We start from the raw sequence: 21,221 nt of genomic DNA on the forward strand, positions 1-21,221 counted from the left end.
TTAAAAAGGCGTAAATAGCGACATAACTGCACACTGAATGTGTTAGATAGATGGATCAACCATGTTCCTTTCAAAACACGAAGGTTTTAGCAATCAGGTGGTATTGCATTTAAGATTAAAGACAGACAAAAAACTAATGGCTTAACTGTGAAAATATGTTATAAATTTTATTAGAATGATTCAATATCAACATCTGGACTTACAGCTGGATCCAAGTTAAGACTGTGTTGGTGGTACAGCTTCTTGAGAGGAAACAGTCTTCTTTATTCTTAAGACCCTCATATGCACCACACAGGTTCTGTATCTCTAAACTTGATAGCCCTATCTAGAAAGAACACCTCAACCCTATCACAAAGGCACATTATATAGATCAAAAGGCAGGTTTCAACCTTTCCAGTCATTCCATATTTAGTAAGACATAGATAAATGGACTATGGATTATGTAAGCACACGCAGTCAAGTTTCTACTGAGTATACATTCACTCTCTGGGATTTGACACATACCAATGACTCCGATATGAGTTGCAGTTTTGGTGAGACTCAGGGATTATTGCACACACTGAGTCATACACTCCAGAACAAGCATCGTAGAGAGAAAGCAAATGTAAAAAGGACAACACAGACTGAACACAGTAGATAAACCTCTCTCACTCTAAAAGGCACATTATTTCCTATCCCTGTTTGAAACATTTGCATAACCAAATAAATACATGTGCCGTTTATCTGTATCACATTGTGCGTCATTTGCAAACACAATTGTCATACTGTACAATATCCACATTGAGTGCATCATTGGTATGAATTAGTGGTGAAATTACCCAATACACATGCTTGTGTACAAATGCCGTAAAAACTAAATGAAAAGTAAAAAAAAAAAGTACCCTATTTCAATAGTAAAATAAGTCAACCTAAAAAATTCAAGCAAAAAAACGAATTGAACTGTACAATGTTTGACAAAATAAAAGATCTACAACTGAAACAACCACCTTCAGGCTACATATTCATAGAGAACCCCTTTACAGTCTGGTGTCAAATGAACATAGAGTGAAAGTGCAATGTAAGCACATTCTACACATCTTAAACACTCTACAGCACTCTTTTTGGCTACGGCCTAACCAACGATCAGCGTCAGTTGAACTGTCCTTCAGTCCATAGTGCCCACCAGTGGGTGTTCAGGTGGGGTGGACAGGTATCCAGCCTGTCCTGTTGTATCATCCACAGCTTAGATGCATCACTTACTGATGCCTTTCAATGCCAAAGAGCCATTACGAGGAAATCATTGAAACCGTTCAAACCATTTGTTGCTAGTGGTGACAACACTATCCAGTTGTCTAGTGTGCAGCTTGATTTAGGACCCTCTGTTCTTTTTTCAGTACCTTACCAGAAGGTCTCTCCTGATCTACAAAAACTAACCCATATCACCTGTTAAAACGAATACTATAAAAATGTGTCCATCACACCTAGTAAGAGCTCCCCTTTTTCTCCAGAGTGTGATCAATGTCCCTCAGAAATGTTAAACTTCCCAATGTATACACAATGCACTCAATCCTAACATTGTTGATTAAATATGACCTCGCTACCAACAGAGAGACACACCAGCAACACCTTAAAGATATGTGCGATTTGAGCAAAGATTCATAATCTTGTGCAAAAAATGAAACAAACTATTATCACATTCAACAAAGTCAGCTTCAAACATCATCAGGCCTGCCGAGTGGGTTGAAATAAGAGTCTCGCCACTTCAGGAAAATTCTAAAAAGAAACAAACTGGGGTTGAGGCGGTGATGCCTTTGCAGTGTGGCTTCACAGCGTCTCATTGGCCAGGGTCTCAGTGGACAGCCAGATCTTTGCTCCATTCAGGAACTTGCTGAGGGGAGTTCCCAGGATGCTGCGGCGACACAGGTTTCCCACGGGGGAGAAGGGGAAGGAGGAGCTGAGGTAATCTGGAGAAGAGGGAGCATCCACAGGCGACGAGGCCTTAAAGTACATCTTGCTTTGGTTTGTCGGAGCCCCACTGGGGGTGGAGGCTGGAGTGCTGGCTGGCGTGGGCCCCTTGTATTGGCGGAGCTGGCTCTGCAGCATCTCGATCTCATCAGCCAGCTGGGAGAGCTTGTGGTAGGCTGTGACCGGGCCTCCCCTGGGGATGCGAGCCTCCGGGACCCAGCGGAGGAAGTAGAGCCTCCACAGGGCGAGGTGCGAGGGCAGGAGCAGGGGGACGAGGAGACCCTGCAGGTCAGCAGGCCGGGAGAACCAGTCCTGGAAGAAGCGCTCAGAGGGGCTTTCCTCCACCTCCCTGACCTGGGAGAAGTCGGGCTTGAGCCGCAGCACCAGGGAGTTTCGCCGCGTCAGCGTGCTGTCCATCGCGCCGTTCTTTAGGGTCGAGGGAATCCCCCTCAGGGTCGAGCTGTAGTTCTTCTGTGGAAAGACGCACACACACACACACAAAAAAAAAAAAAAGGATCGCTAATGTTGATCCGATGAGTCATTTTCATCTTCTGTACCCATAACAGTGCTTGGCCTCGCAGCAGTTAATCCTCAGTATCGCTCCTCTATAAAACACTAACCATGATGTCATTCACATAGAATCTGTTTCAGAGCAAACTGACCTTGGTGCGTTTGAAGGATTTCACCGCTCCGTTCTGCACGCAGGTGGCGCCCTTGCCAACGTACATGGGGTTGTTGAAGAGAGCCTGGTCTTTGAGGGAGAACTGCTGCGACCAGTCCCACACAGGAGGGAAGCCTAGAACTTTCTCCTCCCCCAGATGAATGCTCTTGCTCTTTGCAAAGTCCTGGGGTGGGTGGAGACGCATTTTTACTCGCACATATTCGCAATCCAAACTTTACGGACTACAACCTACGCAATTGTTGGGCGTGCGTGTGCGTGTCAGCATGCATGAGAGTGTTTTTTCTTTTACTATGCTGTGCTCTGCGCTCTGCTGGGGGCAGTTGAACAGGAAGGTGCTGAAGACGGGAATCCACATGCTATCACTCAGCACAGTCAGGTACATGTCAGTAAACTCAAAGGCTGCCGGGTACTGGTTCATTATCTGCCACACGCAGTCTAAGAAGAGCAGGAAGAGAGGACACTAAAAGGAAAGAGAGAGAGGAGGGAAGAATGTATTTAATGAACATCCTCCTTGGAAAGAGGCCAAGACGCCTATATATTTCGGATCCGGACAGGTTTCTCTGGCAAGGCTGATGTTTTGGGCCTACTTCCTCCTTGTCGTTCCTCTTCAAGTGGTTGCACCTGTCGAGGAAGCGATGGCCGGCCATCACCCACTCCTTCTGCACCAGGCTCTGGAAGCCTGCCAGGCTCCGGAAGTGAGGGTCCAGCATCACCTGCACCAGGGAGGCCACCACACAGCTCAGGTCCCTGTCCTCCTCCTCTGTAGACAGACAGACAGGCTGTCTCAGTCAGACAGACAGACAGACAGACGCCGTTCACAAACCACCATGCATGACCAGACAAACGCACGCACGCTTGACAGCGTTGAACGTGCCCTCTTACCTTGCAGAATGACTGACGAGCGCTTTCCCTCCAGCAGGTAGACCACCTCGGCCGAGTGTTTCAGGAAGGCCCTGGTATCAGGATTGAGAAAGGGATTTCACTTTCCAACCATGTACCATTATAAACCAATCTACATCTACACATGCGACACAGGCTCTCATAACCACTGGCTTTGTTTTAGTCATCTGAAATGGCTGAGGTAGTTCTGTCAGCCGAGTCTTCATCAGCAGGGTGTAACTAACAGAGCGTATACATCAGATGGCAGGCCGAGGGCCAGCTGGCAAATTCCTCGGTGTACTCTTCAAAATTAAACTTTGTGCAGGACAGCAGTGCTGTCGGGCCGCCAAACGACAGTGAGCCAAGCCTGCTGTGCTGGTGGCGCAGAAGTATTTGGATTTTGGACATACCTGACATACTCCAGCCATCGCGAGCTCTCCATGGATGATAGCCACTTCTCCTCAGACTCCTCGAAAGGCTCTTTACACAAACAAACACACGCAGTCAAAACCCATAAAAGCCTTTTTATATATACAAACATAGCTGCCTTTCACACAGAGCCATTGTGAGATAGATTTCACAGACTCTGCATCACAAATAATGTAGACGGGCAGAATAGAGGAGTGTCGTTGATTGGCTCAAAGGACGAGGCAGGTGTGGGCTAACCTATGACGCAGATCTGTCTGACCCTGATGAAGGCAGCTTGGATGTCCTGGATAGTGGGTAGGCTCTTGTCCAGGTCGGACCTCAGGACGTCACTTCGCTGTGGGTGGCTCTTTGTTATGGCACTGTTTATCCTGCCACACACAGGGAACAGAGGTGATTGTTCGTTTCCTTCTTTTTTTTTCCTCCCCCCTGACGGAACGTTTATTTGCTTCTCTTTGGTGCTGGGCGACATTCTCTGCCTGGCTAGTATAGTTTGTCAGAGCTGTTTATCAGTCAGGCTATAGGGAATAATAATAACAATGACATGTTAATCACTAACTGTCCAGTTGATTGAAGACACTTGATAACACACACACACACACATATATATATATACACATATATATATATATACACACACATATATATATATATATGTATGTATAACAAAAAATATACAAAATGGAGTCGTGAAAACATAGATAACTCATCTCTGTCCTGATGTGTTTAAAAAAATAGTGGCACTCGGGGGAAAAAAGCAGCAGTAAAGGCAATTGACCGTTAGAAAAAGGGAAGTTTCTATGTAAAAGAGGAAGTGAGTATGTTCTCTGATGTGACTGCACCTCTGTTCTAGCTTCCTCTGCTGCAGTGGGTCACTGATGCTCGCCATGCGCACCAGGGCACTCCCATTGGGATGATTCCAGCACCACAACTAAGGGGAGACACACACAAACACACACACACACACACACACACACACCAAAGTCAGTTCAGCTGTCACTCACAAACCAACCCTCTAACACAATAGCAAACAATCCAGTATTCCGACTCTCATCTAAAAACACTTAACATGTCTCACCATAAATATTTGATAGCTGATGGGGAATATATCACCGGTGAAAAGGTTTTTATGAACTCGTATCTGGATTGAACACACAGCACTTTAAATCTAGGACTCACAGGGATGCGCCGAGCGGTGAAGGAGCATAAGTACTGCTTCAGGTCCTGATCCGCCAGGGACGAGGGGACCACAAAGAACTCTGGAAGACTGAGGGAGAAACGCACATGACAGCCCTGTCATCTTTCCATGGTCTCAGCAAACCAAAATTGGGGCAAGTTGTCATATCAGATCCCATGCTCGCTAGCTGCAGCGGATTCTCGGCAAGGAGCTACGTGAAAGGGTCACTTCCCTCCCCTGGTTGGTGGATAACACATTTGCTCCTCAGGTTAGAATAAGCAGGCTCTGGACTTGGATGGGATCCAAACTCGACCAAAGCCAAAGCCTGACAAACGCGACACAGCTGTGGCGTGCAAAACATCGACGTGAGATATTACGCAAGAGGGCTACATAAAGTGCCTGCCTGTCGGAGGATTATGTGGCTTTAATGAGCTATGTTAATCATCATCCAAGTTTGCTCATAAGCCATGATGTAATGCAGAGAATGAGCTCCAGCCCCCCCCCCTCCCCCCTTCCCCCTTCCCCACCCCCCCCCTCCCCCACCTCCGGACCAAGAGGAAGCGAGTCCTAACCTGGGTGAGAGGAAGCGAGTCCTAACCTGGGTGAGAGGCCGTAGCCCTCGTTGATGGAGCACACCCTCCACTCCGCCGCCCCGGTCCTCTTGATCTCTCGGTCCCAGTTGGACGGCCGGTCAAACAGGGGGGTCTGGGAGCCCGCCCCCGGGTCAACGCCATTCACCCGCTCCACTGAACACACACCACGCAGCACGTGAGCCCGATGCACAGACAGCTGACAGCCTTCTTTCAAGTCGTCCAGTGCTACAGTTCCGGCATTTACCATTCCGTCACACTCTCGATTCAGTCATACGTACAAGTGATGGGACTGCTTTAGTTGTGTTCATTTGTGCAGTATCAATAAGTGCAATATCTCAGGTGCTGTTGTACCATTTTGTCTAATCGTCTTAAAACCTTGGGCTATAGCAAATGACTGTACATATTCTATTTATATCATGTACTCTGTAATACTGTAAGCATTTTAAATCAGTCCACCTTAAATTTCATGTATTAATTTATTTTCTATTTTCAACTGCTCTTTGGTATGAGTGAATGCTGCATTAGGATTGTTACTCAATTTTGATGTCTTGTATTGTGTGAAATAAACTAACAAGAAAGCAGTTCTATTCATTCGCAAGTGTGTTTCCCCTAAGCTACCTTAAATTGTGAGGATGTGCTGTGTGAATGGTATTGATCCAGCGGCAACAACAGTTTGGGGTCAGGAAGGGGTCGTGTGTGGGTTTAGGGTAAAGTGAACCATCCCAATCTGGCTACCTGAAGATCCGTAGTATCGCTTCCCAACGTACTCGAACCCAAACAGCAGCTGGGTATCAGCAGGGTGGGAGTAGTGAGCGATGGCCAGACACACCTGAGACAACAGGGTGGAGCACACAAACAAGGTTTGAATACAGGACCAACCCCAACAGCTCAGGACAAACATTGTTTACATACACGTCACCCAGGCAGAGAGGGTCATGGAACTAGACCCGCTGAGGTCTCAGTTGTGACAGACTATGGAGGCTGCGTAGAAATGACTGTTTTAAGAAGCCGTGCGACTATCTGCTCAGAAGGATTCCCCGTCAATCTACGCTGTAATGCACTAAAGTGTGTGTTTTCCCCACACAGCTGTTTGGCTTGGTTTTCCTTTTCTTTCACTTGGAGACACTTGTATTGATCAGAAGACACAGGGGCCTGCTTGGAGACTTTCACTAACACTCAAGCTGTTGGTTGGCTATGAGCGATACAGATATCTCCGTTAAATAATGTATTATTTAGCCGAGAGATTCTAAACAGCTGAGACTCTAAATTATATTTCATTGTCAGATAGATGTACTCTCACACAGAGATGCAACATAGTAACATCGACAGTCAACCTTGACATTTCTACTGAAGATAGAAAGGAGACTAATGTAATCACATGCTATGGTTCAATTTTGTGACAAACTAAAATAACATGAGTTTATGTTCATGTTTTGCTATTGAAAAAACGAAAAACATTTAGTACAAATTGATAGGTACAATTGTTCAATTGTTAGGAACTGTATGACTCTAATATATTTAGGCTTAAGCATAGCAGGTTCTGAGTGAAAGCCAGAAAGCAAGTTCTCTTGCCACACTGGGTTGCATCTGGAGCTTCCACCCTGTGGCAGCGATACAGAACATCACAATGCTGTCCATTCAGTGGTGGAACCGCACATAACACAGAGAGGAGGCAACAAGCTATGATGTGCCCGGGTGTGTGTTCAGTGTGTCGGTCCCCGTGTGTGTGTGTGTGTGTGTGTGTGTGTGTGTGTGTGTGTGTGTGTGTGTGTGTGTGTGTGTGTATTTAAAAGGGACTGTTTCTCCAAACTCTGTAATTTCCTTTAGCGTAGTAAGCTATTTTAGATTGGATCTATTCCATATGTCACAAGACAAACAAGGAATGAGCCCGGGTTTAGCTCCACACAGTAATTACACTGTGTCCCCATATAGAGACAGAGGTAGTGAGGGAGGGCAGTTCAATCCTACTCTTTACTATTACACCTCTTACAGGAGAAACACCCTTGCTGGGCTTAGAACTGCCCTGTGCAACCGAAAACACCCAAAAGTCACCAAAGGACTTACGAACAGTACTTCTCACTGCCTGAACAAACTTCAAACCACCGCAGCTGTAGCTGGTGCTGCGGGTTCGACTACTTAGATCCCACTGTCAAGGTTGATAAGTCGACGTGGGAGAGTGGCAGGGTAATGTCGATGGGTTACGTCTTAGCTCAATATCTTGCAGTTGTGTGTTGAGTCCACCCCCCCTCCCACCCCCCCACTGACAGAGATTGCTCCCATGTGGCCTGCACGCTGCACTCTGGCTGGGGATCTGAGACCAGCCTGTGTACATAGGAGCCAGCTGTCAGCGAGATCTCCAGCATCTGTCCGGTCCCGGCCAGGCTGAGGATGCAGGGCTGCTGGGGTGGAGGGTTCCTGGAGGGCAGGCAGGCAGGTCCACACACACACACACACACCACGCATCCCCCAGCCGTCCCACAGCCCTCTGGCCCCCATGGCTTCTCACAGCTCTGGAACAGAAACCCCGGAGAGCTTGTGTTTGAGCAGCGATCAGGAAGCTGAGGGCTGAATGGAGGTTTTTCTTCCTTCTGGATGTTTCAGTGGAACTTGAAGCCATCGATCCAGGTCTCACACGTTCCCCAGTGGGCTGGCAGGGTCCATCCATGGGGACCTCTCGTCTGCCCTGTCAATATCACCCTCTTTTCAGCTTCGTCTCACCAGTCCTGCATCCCTCTTTCCCAGTAGGAGGCTGATTTGCTTCAAGTCACTTTACACGACTATAAGTAAACTACAAGTTAACTATTATGGTTGGCTAGTGTTATAATGGAAACTAAAACCAACACAAACAGTACATACATTCATTCACATACTGGGGTGCATCATTTGCACTGCACTGTGTAAACTGCCCTCAGTAATGACATATCTGTGACAAATATAGACAGATGAGTCACAGTCACAATGCTGGAATGTTCCATTTCACACCAATTAACTAGGCAAAAAGACTCGCATTCCTTGGGCAACTATTTTGATAGGATCATCCCGCACGAGAATCTAGGCTCGATCAATCTTCAGCCTTTTACAGGAGGAATACCACTGAATGAAAAATGTTCATGACATTCAGGCCTTCGTCTAGTGCAACCAGCTTTACTAGCAGGGGATGACAGTCACTGATGGAAGATCACCAAGTTATGAGGAAGACCTAGGAGAGGAGGTGGATTGCTTTATCCTTCCAGTATATATATATATATATCTCTCTCTCTCTCTCTCTCTCTCTCTCTCTCTCTCTGACAGACTGAGTTAATTCCAGCCTTCTATTAGGCCCCGGGCCAGACAGATGGGAAGGGTGGATGAAAGGGCTGCAGTCGGGGCTTGAAGGCTCTAATCCCCCTAACATAGCTCAGCCGGGTGGGGAACAGACAAGCGAGGGAAGAGAGGGAGTGAGAGGAAGAAATGCGACTGTTGGGCAGGAGAGTTGAGAGAAGAGCGGCGAACAGCCGAGAATTGAAAAGTAGATGACGAGTGGGTTGGCTTAGGGGAGGATATGATGCCACATGGAATTGACATTCATTCTAAATTAGGGATCCATCTTAAAACCAGCATGTTGGCTCTCATATTCCTGTAATAGGTAAGACATTAAAACATCTCAAATATCAAAGTCTATGACCTTTGGGAACAACTCTGCTGACAGAGGAGAAATTCCACAGTACGCAGGAATCCTCTTTCGAAACTAATCCTGTACTGTAGTGATGTAGAGTTAAGGGATTATCGTCCTGGCTACATGGCTATAGTTGAGCCTTGTGTGGGTTAAGTGTCAACAACATTGCCTGGGTACAGTGTTTGGACACCAAGCGGCCTGTATTTGTTTTAGAAAAATTCGAGATCCCATACCTTCTTGGCACTCTCAGGCCCGGCTTCGTCGAACCGGAACCTGATGATGCGGAAGTCCTTGCAGTACAGTATGAGCTCTGTGGGGTTAAACTTCAGCTTCTGATTGGACCCCAGGACCTTCTGCTTGCCCTTGGCATCATTCACTGTGGGACCAGACAGCAAGGAGACCAGGGGATGGTCAGGGAGAGACAGCAGCACCAGTACAGTCCAATATATTTATAACATCTCTATGTTCATATGTTCCTCACATTTCTAAGCGGCAATAAAGGGGGTTGAATATGGGGATGGTAGATCAATCCGCTTGAGACGGACAAAGCAACACTGTTACTGAAATAACTATCATGAAACTGCTCCTCAGGAAAAGGAAATCAAATGGATGAAAAGAAGTTGAGGTTCAAAATGTTTTCCTTTAGCTTACAAATAAAAACACTCCCATGTCTAAATATGGATTCTCCATGTCTGAGTTACGGCCCCATCTAGTAGACGGGATTGAGGTGGACAGTACAGTAACAGACACGCAGAACCTGCAGTGACCTCTGGAGGTTTTCGCTACGTCAGGCCTCTCACAAAAGGGCCTTTGTTGAGGGCGGGCGTCCACAGCACAAACAGAAGAAAACACGGCCGCCTGCTCCATCAGCTCAACGCGCCGGCGCTGAGCTCGCCAGTCGTGTCAGCACGGAGAGGGAGGCTCAGAGCTGCACAAACAATGCTAATCCTGGGCGGGCTATCCGGGCCACGGGCCCCCGGCTGGGCAGTGACCTCATCTCTGCAGATACACCAGATCAGCCAGGAACAGCACAGCCTGGCTACGGTCGAGGAGGTGTAGGCTAATCTAATGAAATAACAGCTAATCAAATCAAACACAAACGACACAGAGACAGGTCAGACAGAAGGCATCCGATTTGGATGTGTTTTCTCTGCCAGTGGAGAGACTTGCAGAGTACAATGTGACAGATTATTGTGCACTTCTGTCCTATAGCTATTTCAAAACAACAACGTAGGAATGAACTTGAGAAAGAATCCTTCAGATTCTATACTTGGGTCAAGATTCCAAGTGAAGTAAGGCTGCCAGTGTCATAGACTGTGTTGGAGAAAGTACTTGAGTGTGTACGACCAACTCCACTGTAAACAAGGCTGGAGCAGGTCTTACCTGTTACTACTTGCTCGACACACGCCAAGGGAACATCATGATCTCCAAGGAGCCGGTTGACAACCTGGAACCGCTAAGAAGAGAACAACAACATTCAAGGTTCTTCAGCACTCAGGGGTGAAACATCCAGAAAAATGATGACAGCGAGGGGACCTGCTTTTTGTTTGGGATTGTTGGGTTCTTAAGGTGGGTTTAGGGGAAATTCACCTTTTCAATGTTCAGTGAAGTTTAGCCTAATCATTAACAATGCCTAGCTAAGCAGACGACCCTGTCAGCTGACATTTGTAGATGATTGACAATATTTATGCTGATTGGGGCACCATAAATCCTTGCCTTACCTGACAAGAAAATATAAATTGCACAAAAAATGTAAGGTACAGAGTTGTGTGAACCATCTTTCACATAGAACACTGACAAACACATTTTTTTTTTTTTTCTTCTTTCTTTGATATTTCCCAATAAGGGATCAATAGGCCATCATCACATCCTACCACAAATGTGATACACTTAAACCACAAGTTAGGCTCTCTACAAGTAAGCCACCTATAAACTGTTCTGTTTATATTTGCATTGTGTTGGTTTTAAAAGTATACAGTACCTGCTTTGGAAGAGCATCATGGGTGACAAAGGAGACCTTGAAGTTGGTGCAGATCAACTTCCCCCACAGATCATCGTGGCTGCTGTCTGCTCCGATGCACTTCCTGACAAAGTTCACCTCATTCACCACAATTTCCCCTAGCAAACAGAAACAGGAATAAACCTACGTATGTACGCAGCTCTTGATTCAAACCATCAAAACCATTTCAAAGAAATGAGCACAAGAAAGAAGCAGAACTCGGATTTGACAACATTTATTTTTTTATTTTTTGATTCCAGTTCCTTTTTGGAAATCCCATTAAAATAATCGGATAGTCATATCAATCTCATCCTTATTAACATATCATTCACTGCATTAACCAACATCCACTCAATCCAACAATTCCCAACATCACAACAGCCAAACCAAAAAAGCCAATTGCCAACTTAAGACCAAAACTAACTGGAAGGTGAACGAAGAGCCGACCGAGTCATGTCCTAAAATGGGCCTATGTCGTCGTTGTCGGTTAGATCAAATCTCTCTGGAGACACTGAAGGCATCTTTTCACTCTGTTAGAACGTGGTCTGTACGATCCCTCACCCAGGCTTATGATCCCCTCATTCCACCCCTCAGTTCAGAGCACTAACATAAACACCTGAACGAGGAGCTTGGCTCCATCATGATAGAGCAGGTCAACAACGCGGCCCTCTCTCTCCAAGTCTGATGCCATTCCTAACCCTGACCCAGCCCCTGTATGGCTCGAGCTGGGAACACCTCGGTGCCAAACATAAACACAGCCTCTCTCGGGCCACAGCCCTGCCGTCTTCCTGAGCTGAAGAGGGTTCCCTCCTCGTACAGGACATCCCTCTCCTCACAAACACACCGCTTCAATCCCATCCTTGTCCTAGATAGGCCGTTGCCCACGGCGCTGAGCTCAGAAGAATTTCTCCACAAACTCAAGAGCATGAGTCACACTCACATGGCTGTTTGTTAAAGGATCCCTCGCTCTCTTACTTTGTTTCTACTCTCTCTCTCTCTCTCTCTCTCTCTCTGAGCCAGTCAGTGGGAGTTCACAAGGCCCAGCCCCTGCACTATTACGGGCTTGCCAGGGAAACCCCATGAGCCGGTCTCAGAATAGAGATCAGATGGGCTGCTATCCTCCTGGGAAAATCATCTGCTATTAGGAGCAATGACCTGTTGTGCAGAGCAGGCCCACAGAGAAGACAAACGTTTAACTGAGCACAGCATCAAACGCACAAGGACTTATACTGTGAGAAAGTATATAGGCCTCGTTAGTCTTGAGTTGCTTGAACTTTACCCTATTGAAGTTTTATGTAAAGATCAAAGAAAGGTGTACCCAAACTGGACTGTACCTCTAGTATATATAAATATATATATATATATTTTGAATTGATGTTCCCTATTTCTGTGTGACTAGAGCAGTAAGTAACCTTGCTATGAATATGTAAACATAACTAAAACAGAGCACTAAAGGAGAGCCCTTTAACATCAACAGCATTTAAATTTGCTCTCGACTACTCCCTCAAGACCAGAAAACAGAACCTCGGGTGATGGATCCAAAGTGACAGTGTTTAAAGTGACAGTGTCTAACGTGACAGTGTTTACAAGCATGCCTGCCTCATTACTGAAGGAGGACATCCAAGCAGCGGTTCCCTCAGGTTCCCCAGGCCCCGAGCAGCTGGAGTTACTCTGCAGAGGGTTACTGCAGGCCAGCCAGGGTGCAGCCAGAGAACCAGCCCAGAGCTGCACGAGCCCACTGTCAGTTTCAAGGTGACTCAGTGAGAGTTTAACCCCTTCAGCTAAACCGTGGCTGATGTTGTTCACACAGTCATTTGGCATTGCTGTTGTCGCGTCTCTACAATAGTACTTTGTCGGAATTTTGTTTGGTTTACGAGACACGCGACGCTTGTTCCTTGATCAAAAGGCATTTCACAAATAAGCAAGAATGCAGCAATAAATGTATATTGCCTCGGTCCTTTTGAAGATTTAGGGCGGAGGTCATAGGGTGGTGTCTTCTACCAGACTACTACTGAGAAAGGTTTGTGTGAGAGAGACTCAATTCTCCACTAAGTTCAAGACAGCAATAACAGACAACATTCAAAGTTTCCCACTGCATTTGATTTAACATATCTGACTGATAATGAGTGAGGTTGCCACAAGAGAAAAGTAATTGTGACTTATAATTGCTTACCCGGTCACAGAGCATGTGTATGATAAAATGTCCTCGAGCTGCCTATCCTATAGGCCTCAAAGGCTCCTTCCAGCAATTTCCATCGACAACATTTAGGTGAGCTTAGTCCAACTATCACCTGACTAACCACAGCCTGGTCTTGCTTTCTGTCAAACTTTCAAACGAGGTGCACCTGTGTTAGTGCAGGGAGTCCGTTTGGACAGCTGGGGGAAACTGCGGACCCAGCCTCTGAAAAGATCACTGGTGTCTTTATACAGAAAGTGTCCGATTAACATTCCCTCTTCCTCTGTAACTTACCACAGGAAAGCTGTTCCAAGTGTAGCACAACACTGTTTTGCCCATTAAGACTACTGAAACAGGCCTGCTGATTGGAATGAAGACTAGACTGATGACAGCGGTGATATGCGGGCCGGAAAGGTGCTGTTTAAGAGTACAGAGTGGTTCAGGCCCTACAGATCTGTCTCATGAAAACACCACTCCGCCACGGTCCTTTTTTACCACAGCCTGGTGAGGTCTCCCCTGACATCCTGCCACTGAGGAAACAACAGTGGAAAGTATAGTACAGTACCTGCTGGGATCAGAACGGCTGCTTTCAGCTCAGCCGAATCCGAGTAATTAAAGGTGGCAGGGCTGGAGACTAAACACGGTGTCAGTGTTCATAGTGTGACCGAGATGGCCCGCCAGACATTGTTCTACAGTAGACGGCACAGCAGGAGTGTTGGGTGAGGAGGAACTGGCTCAGAGAGGGCGGAGGCAAACTAAGGCCGTCTCATTAGAAGTGGGCTGAAACCCTGAGCCAGAACAGAAAGAGAGACAGGGGGGAGGGATCCTAGAGGGGTACACAGAAGCAGAGTGACAGAGATGGAGGGTGGGGTCGGACGGGACGACAAGCAGCGAAATGGCGAGTGGAGGAAAGGAGAGAGAGAGGAAGAAAGAAAGACAGAGAGGAGGAGGACAGCTGAGCTGATTTGCTCAGATGAGTCGGTCCCACTATTGCCCTCTGTCCGGTCAGTGCCTCAATGGACCGTTCAATCACAGACCACTGAATGAGATGCCTCATGGACCATTCAAGTCACGTACCACCACTCTGGGGTAGCTGGGAGAGAGCCACAGCACAAAGCCAAAGTCTCTCCATTCAGGTCCCCATACATCACACATCGCCATGGCACAGGCTAAGGCACACACATAATGGTGACTGTGTAATCTAACTTGAGATGCCAAACTGACTTCAACAACTAAGCCACGCCTGATTGCTTACCCCAATAGTATTCAACAACTTTGAGCATCTCTCAGTAATCTTGTAGAATATGGTTACAAATGTTAACAATTGTTAAAGAAAAACAAAAAGGTATTACCAAGTAGGTATATTCCCATTACCATCACAGCAGAGAAAGTCTATCAGAAAAGGAAGCTCACGTTTTAATTTCAGTCTCGTGGCCAAAAACCATTCCAGGCATGTCCGTTTTGGAATAAGGGAAGATTCCTCCTCTAGTAGTGTACTAGAGTACCCTCATCAACAGCCATGGTCCTATTGTACCGTCCAACCTTCTGTCATTAGTATATTCATAGTTACTGCTTTGCATTACTTTCTAGCAGTACATTGCCTATTGTGGAACCTGCAAAACCTGCATGTTGTATTTGAGATCCTGATGTAGAACTGTGTTGTAAAATGTTGATACTGTTGCACTGTTGAGATGTAGTTGTTGTTAGGACTATGCACTTCGGATCTGTGACTTTCTGCTGTAGGCCTACTTTGATCTGCACGATTTTTATGTTGCATTGGATGCAAATGGAAACATTCATATAATGTGTAAACGTGTTACTGTCTTTAAACTGTTGTTCAGGTACTAAACCGTGAGCCAGTAGGCTAGGAACATGAATTAGCTGGGAGGATCATGGCCCCTCCCTAAATGCTTTTCTAGAGTTTTATAAGCAACTGTTAGTTTTGAGTTTAAATTTCCTTCTGAACACCAATGTTCCATCTGATGTAAATAAGAACACCATGGAAAACAAAAATGCCATGTAGGTGGTCTCACATCAGCTACATGTTGCACTGCCAAAAGAGAAGCCGTGAAGTCTGTAAACTGTAGCTCATCCACCGTCAGTTAAATGGACAGTTGGCAATGTTGCCGATCGGAAGCCATGCACTTCAAACGTGACCACATCTAAAGTAACAATAACCCACAAGCCTGCAGGAACTATCTCTATTGACGGATGCTCAGGGAACATGCAAATCAACTATATAGTCAGGAAGTATATTTATATAGCCAGTATCAAACAGTTAAGTTAGGATACGTGAATGCCTGTCTACAATGCCATGATGTCCTGGACCTGTACTATAAGTTTGGCTTAATTTTTCAGCTCACCTGGGAGTAACTTGGCCTCCAACTTCTTGATCGGTGGCTGAACATTTTTCTTCACATCAGTCTGCGTAGCAATACAAATATGTTAAAAGTTTTATACGAGTTACATACATCCAGATAAACGTATAGCTATACATCTCGTATGCACTTACCTGTAAAGGAGGAAGATAGGATTTAAATGTTGGTTTCTGGGGCTTCACAGAAAACATGGTTGGCTATAAACGAATATCGAGCCACACAGCAACCAAAGACTGGCTGCTACTCTGCTCATCTACAGAAGAATGCCAAAGGTGTGCTTATAACCTGGCTAACAAGTAGGCTCCAGAAAATAGCAGGGCCTGAAGAAAGAAATTCCCATTTGGACCGAGTATAGATGGCTCACCGGCGAATGTCAACTATCGAAGAAATGATTATTGCCTTCTGCAGGAGACGAGCAAACTGTCGCTGCGAAAACTGAAATAGCACGACTACTGTAGATAGCTAGACTACCTTAGTGACTTGGATTTTAGCATAGTTAGCTAGCTAATGCCTCACTAACTAGCTTGCTTTCCATCAGTTTAACTTACATAGACTTGTTATTTTAGTACAGACGTGAAATCAATGTAACGAAAGCGTTACTTAACTTTAGATTCAGCCTACAGTTCTTATACATTTCCACTCTCAAGTTTCACAGCTCCAGCAGTGCAGACGTACCAGTCATGTTTACGCAGTTGCAGACACATAAGTAGCACTAAGCCAGAGCCAGGGAGGAGTTTAGATCGGTTCTGTAAAACAGACCTGGGGCCAGTAGGACCTTTTTCAAGTCAGCTAAATAAAGTGAATAAAAATCGACCCATCAAAACACAGTTATCAACACAATCACAGTTAAATTATAAAAAATAAAACATTTCCCAGGCCAAAAAAATACATTGAAAAAACTATTCAAATAAACACGAAAGCCATTCTGTGTAACGTTTTTACTATTGTCAAAGTTACTATTGTTCATAATACACTATCGATGCAATTAACTTTAATTTTTTAGGTAGCCTACTTGAAATAACCTACTGATCACTGGTAGCCTACAATCCAGTGAGTACAAGACTCAAAGCTCAGGCTACATAGGCTACAGGCAAGTCTGTAGAAGAGTAGAAACAAACTATAGGCTCCTATGAAGTAGCAATAACTAAAATATAAACACTTGCTGTTCAAAGACTGATCTCTAGCACCATCCAGTGAGCACTTGTAGCATTGTGAAATTAGTCCTACAAAACAAAAGCTCTTGATTAAATAATCAAGTGGTTCCATTGGGGTTGAAGCGTCTAAAAAGTATGCTGGGTATTGTTTATCATCTCCTTGGAAATGGGATCTATCAATTCAGGCAGATTTGCAAATTAATGTAGGCTATTATACACACAAAGTACGTATCAAACTCAAATCAGCTAGGGGCCACTATTGGTATTGCCCCTATGGTTGCAATATAACCAAGATCCATCAGGGGCCTTTGCTTCAAGCTGAGGAGCTTGAAGCCTGAAGGAGGGTTGGGGTTTGGAGGGAACCATGGCGATGGTAATTCCAGGAGTTTCACCTTTTTAGCATGATTATCTCCTTCATAGTCACAGTAACTGTGATAGTTATCACTTCCCCTGCAAGACACACTTATACTGTTGATTGCAAACAGGTATTTCTGAATGTGAAATCATGAAAATCTAACTCCATTAAGGGTATGACTCCAGATTTTGGAAACGGCCTAACAGGTGTAAATACTACTAAGAAGATGGGGAAGGCACTTTTTTATCTCTTTTTTTTTACAGCACTGCTGTACGACAGTGTATTGCTGCCACACCAGAAAAAGAAAAACAGATCAGTATCATGTTATAACGTGATAAAAATGTTTCTTGTTATAACGTGATACCCTTGCATCACATTATAACGTGAAAATAACTTGTTATAACATAATAAACATCGTGTTATAACTAGAAACATATCACAATATAACGTGATACTGATCTGTTTTTTTTTTTCTGGTGTGGCAGGAGAAAACTGCCGTAGTTGCATTATTAACATTGACAAACTAACAATACAGTAAAGGGATAAGACTTAGAGCATACATTTGAGAAACTTATTAGTAATGTATTTATAGTTCACTAAATAAGAAGGCAGCAACAAAAGACAGAGATATTTACAATAACGTCAAAGAAAAAAAAGATTCTGTCATTGTACAATACGGAAAAATCCACATAACAGTAAGTCATCACTGAATCCCCAGGGCCAGAAAAAAAAGTTGACTGTGAAAGTGACTTTGTGGCAAATGATTTGTTCCATAACATTTTTGTCACTTAAAACAGTAGATGCAAGCACAAACAAAACAGAGAGTATTAGATCTAGCAGTATTGTAGCTTCTATACGCTTTCTTACTAAAACTGATCACTTGGACCATCCATGAAGTACCCTTGCAATGTGGGAGTATAATGAGTGAGCAAAACATATTCAGTGTAACGTGCCTCTCTTTCATTTAAGTGACTGACTCATACTGAGGCTCCAGTCCTGAGGTTGTCTCCGTGTCCATTTGGGTTGAAGCTTCATATAAAGTGTTGTTGACCATTATGGGGTTCAGCTCTACAGCTTCTTTATCCTCACTCTGTGCAGAAACTAAAGTATGTCTTCCTTTGGGCAGATTTGCAAGTGAGTAGATCTCTTCATCTCTCCATCCCACCTCGTATGGTGAGCCTAAAGCCACAAATGGAAGGAAACAGGAAGTGAAATTATGTTTTTATTGTTGTATTTAGCTTACCGTAAACTTACACCATAGCCTATGAGAGCTTGGTACAAAGTAACTTACACTCTGAGTTGAGAGTGTCTTCTCCATTTTGGTCTCTGTAAAATAGTTTGCTTCTCAGTCATGATCATTATTTTTGAGTTCATGTTTAAGGCATTAATAGCTGTAATCATTTAGAACAAAAGAAAATTGAAAACACTGTAAAATTCCTACAGTACCTTTTTATCCCCATGCTTTGAGATCCTGTAAAAAGAAGAAGAATATTTGGTCATGTCTAGTGTTGAAACTTTGTGCTGACAGTGACGCTGAACCGTAGCAGAAACCACAAGCTTTGTGTTGCAAAATGTGTGAGTTTTGAGATAGAACTCACCCTTTGACAACCATTCTGTCTTCCTTACCAGAAGGACACAGGTAGTTATGAGCAGGCTGAAGAGGACCAGGGCAGTCATCACAGAGTACAATGAAACTATTATCTAAAGACCAAAAACCGAATTTATGAGTAAGGTTTAATACGCATTCGATTAGCCATGTTTGGTGTAAACACTGTAGGAGTAGCCTCACCTGATTTAGTCACTATTGGTGTTCTATCTGATGTTTGTATGATGATGTCCTTCATATCCACAGTCACTGTGATATTAGTTATCACCTTCCACTTCTTCTTCACCTGCAAGACACACTCATACTGTCCACTGTCAGCAGGTGTGACATTTCTGATCGTAAGATGATGAAAAGATGGAAACTCAGTAGACGTATTAGATGTAATATTTGACAGTCTTTGACGCAGGTTCTCATCAATGAGACAGTGGAAGTCAAAAAGTGAACTAAGATCGTGATCCAATGAATAAGAATGAAGACATGAGGAGTTTCTTTCTGTATTGGTTTTGATCCAGAACACATTATATGACTCTGTTGTAGGCATGGTGAAATTACAGGGCAGGTGGACTGTCTCTCCAGTTATTTTGAAAACTGAATTTGTAATTGTCCCAGCAGATGTTACTAGAAGAAGGGAAATACATTTAGTTACTTCTGACCTTTTTCACTCTCTTGTCATAAATGACAAAAATCGACAAAAAATGTCTAAATGCATCATCGCAGGTGATAGTATTGCTCCAATAGTCTCAACATACATAAACACCCATTCATATATATAAATAAATGTTTGAACTCACAGTTTGGTTCAATAAGAGCCACAATGTAGAACTCCACTTGGTCTTTTGGTTTGAAAGGATAAAGCCATGGTGTACTTTGTGCCTCAGCACTAAAATTGACACATGCAAAGAATCCACTAGTGACTTTCTTCTGTTTAAAACTTGATGAGCCATTCTCACATTCTAAACTCCTTTCAGTAGCACTGCTGTTACAATCAATCGTGTTGTCTTGGTCCAAGTCCATTTGCCAGCCATCTCTTTTACATGACAGTGAGATTGCTTCCTCTTTCTCTTTATATATAATTAAAACGTTTCCTATAGAGATTTAAAAAATACAGAATGTAGATCATTTGACGATATAGGCTCAAAACTAGAGTTACATTTATTAAACATGTTTAACCTACCGTTGCATCGTCCAAACAAATATATCAAACCAATAAGACACAGCATATCCATCTTTGACGCTCTTCAGTCAGTAATTTAGGAAATGCAGAAACAGTGAAACCACAGTTCTTTTTTGGGTCCTTTTTCTTGAGCCTTCTTGTCATTTTCAAAGAAGCCTGCTGAATATTTAGTGATTTGGATTCAAGAATAAAGAGTTACAGACAAATGCACAGTAGCCTAGGCAAATTTATATATGTGAATTTATACAGATTTGATCCTTAATATACATTTCTAAACAATAGGCCTATTTGCAACAACTCATTTATTTAAACAAGTTGTTACCTGCTTAAGACGATATATGTAGTTGCTTCATAATTTTTTGTTAACGCTTTCCAAGTTTAATATTTTGGATAAAAGTGTCAGTTACACTGTCGTTGTAATGATAAACGTTCCCCTGCAGATGGCGCAAAATATCCTAATTTCACAAAATGTTCACCTCCACAGATTATTTTGTGATCAAATTAACAAGTACTTCTCTGTCTCTCTCTAAACAGCCAAAACTGGACACACCTCCGAGGAAGAGGCAGAACCAGAGACTCAACCTGAGAGGATGCACGAGCATATGGATTCAACAAGCTTGTGCGGCAAAGATGGCGACTCCTCCAGAGGTCAGGAGTAGCAATCAGGGAGTTCTGGTCACACAGCTAATGCGTGACCCCACAACCGGCAACAAAACTAATAATAAAGCTAGTAGTTGGTCACCCTTAGAAAACTGATGTGACTCAGCACTCCGGTTACACACCACCTCACCCAAAACAGCATCAGCTCGCCGTACATTAATCAACCCCTGCTGGGAAATAGGAAGAGAGTCAGGTACATGTAAACCAATTCCCTAATCACGTTCTGCCTTATGATCCGAAGAAACCTGCTGGGCCCTAGACATCGCTTGTGTAACTGCATAAACCGCAAAGACATCAGGAAACTCCTGGCAACAATCCTCTGGTTCCTTCACCAAAGGGACAGGCTTGGCAGGTGGAAAGCCA

The 21,221-nt window shown here is 44.3% G+C and overlaps 2 protein-coding genes across 8 annotated transcripts; both read right to left on the reverse strand.

Annotated features, from left to right (window-relative positions):
- Nucleotides 1-141: 141 nt before the first annotated feature.
- Nucleotides 142-16,616, reverse strand: mtmr10 (myotubularin related protein 10). Of its 5 annotated transcripts, none has more exons than XM_084682466.1 (17): nt 16,585-16,616; nt 16,044-16,229; nt 15,895-15,955; nt 11,338-11,474; nt 10,740-10,812; nt 9,590-9,732; nt 6,437-6,530; nt 5,707-5,854; nt 5,111-5,198; nt 4,774-4,862; nt 4,172-4,302; nt 3,916-3,985; nt 3,509-3,579; nt 3,214-3,386; nt 2,916-3,086; nt 2,607-2,789; nt 142-2,415 (listed from the first exon to the last, which is right to left on the reverse strand). In XM_084682466.1, exons 2-17 carry the CDS (start codon nt 16,098-16,100, stop codon nt 1,804-1,806), a joined length of 2,301 nt encoding a protein of 766 aa, XP_084538592.1. In that variant the 5' UTR covers nt 16,101-16,229; nt 16,585-16,616; the 3' UTR covers nt 142-1,803. The 5 variants fall into 5 exon arrangements, with proteins under 5 accessions (XP_084538592.1, XP_084538593.1, XP_084538594.1 ...); XM_084682467.1 differs by having other exon boundaries at nt 16,044-16,162; nt 16,274-16,614; XM_084682468.1 differs by having other exon boundaries at nt 16,044-16,162; nt 16,585-16,603.
- A 1,390-nt stretch (nt 16,617-18,006) lies between these two features.
- LOC146247286 (uncharacterized) lies at nt 18,007-20,348 on the reverse strand. Of its 3 annotated transcripts, none has more exons than XM_084682729.1 (7): nt 20,199-20,348; nt 19,816-20,109; nt 19,160-19,642; nt 19,017-19,112; nt 18,865-18,889; nt 18,710-18,744; nt 18,007-18,597 (listed from the first exon to the last, which is right to left on the reverse strand). In XM_084682729.1, the coding sequence occupies exons 1-7, from the start codon at nt 20,248-20,250 to the stop codon at nt 18,383-18,385; spliced, it is 1,200 nt and encodes a 399-aa protein (XP_084538855.1). In that variant the 5' UTR covers nt 20,251-20,348; the 3' UTR covers nt 18,007-18,382. The 3 variants fall into 3 exon arrangements, with proteins under 3 accessions (XP_084538855.1, XP_084538853.1, XP_084538854.1); XM_084682727.1 differs by having other exon boundaries at nt 18,422-18,597; nt 19,017-19,119; nt 19,208-19,642; XM_084682728.1 differs by lacking the exons at nt 18,007-18,597; nt 18,710-18,744 and having other exon boundaries at nt 19,017-19,072; nt 19,208-19,642.
- Nucleotides 20,349-21,221: the final 873 nt, after the last annotated feature.

The sequence above is a fragment of the Hypomesus nipponensis genome, chromosome 19 (genome assembly GCF_054491055.1).
Source record: "Hypomesus nipponensis isolate SF chromosome 19, ASM5449105v1, whole genome shotgun sequence".
NCBI lineage: Eukaryota > Metazoa > Chordata > Actinopteri > Osmeriformes > Osmeridae > Hypomesus > Hypomesus nipponensis.

Excerpts from the sequence above, each read along its gene's own strand:
- mtmr10 (XM_084682466.1), bottom strand. The coding sequence starts at position 16,100 with ATGTTTTCTGTGAAGCCCCAGAAACCAACATTTAAATCCTATCTTCCT. Across the intron at positions 5,855-6,436 it reads GCGATACTACGGATCTTCAG|TGGAGCGGGTGAATGGCGTT; the intron begins GTAGCCAGATTG and ends GTGTGTGTTCAG. Across the intron at positions 4,863-5,110 it reads TCACCGCTCGGCGCATCCCT|TTGTGGTGCTGGAATCATCC; the intron begins GTGAGTCCTAGA and ends GTCTCCCCTTAG.
- LOC146247286 (XM_084682729.1), bottom strand. The coding sequence starts at position 20,250 with ATGGATATGCTGTGTCTTATTGGTTTGATATATTTGTTTGGACGATGC. Across the intron at positions 20,110-20,198 it reads TTTGTTTGGACGATGCAACG|GAAACGTTTTAATTATATAT; the intron begins GTAGGTTAAACA and ends AAATCTCTATAG. Across the intron at positions 19,113-19,159 it reads AAACATGGCTAATCGAATGC|TTTCATTGTACTCTGTGATG; the intron begins GTATTAAACCTT and ends TTTAGATAATAG.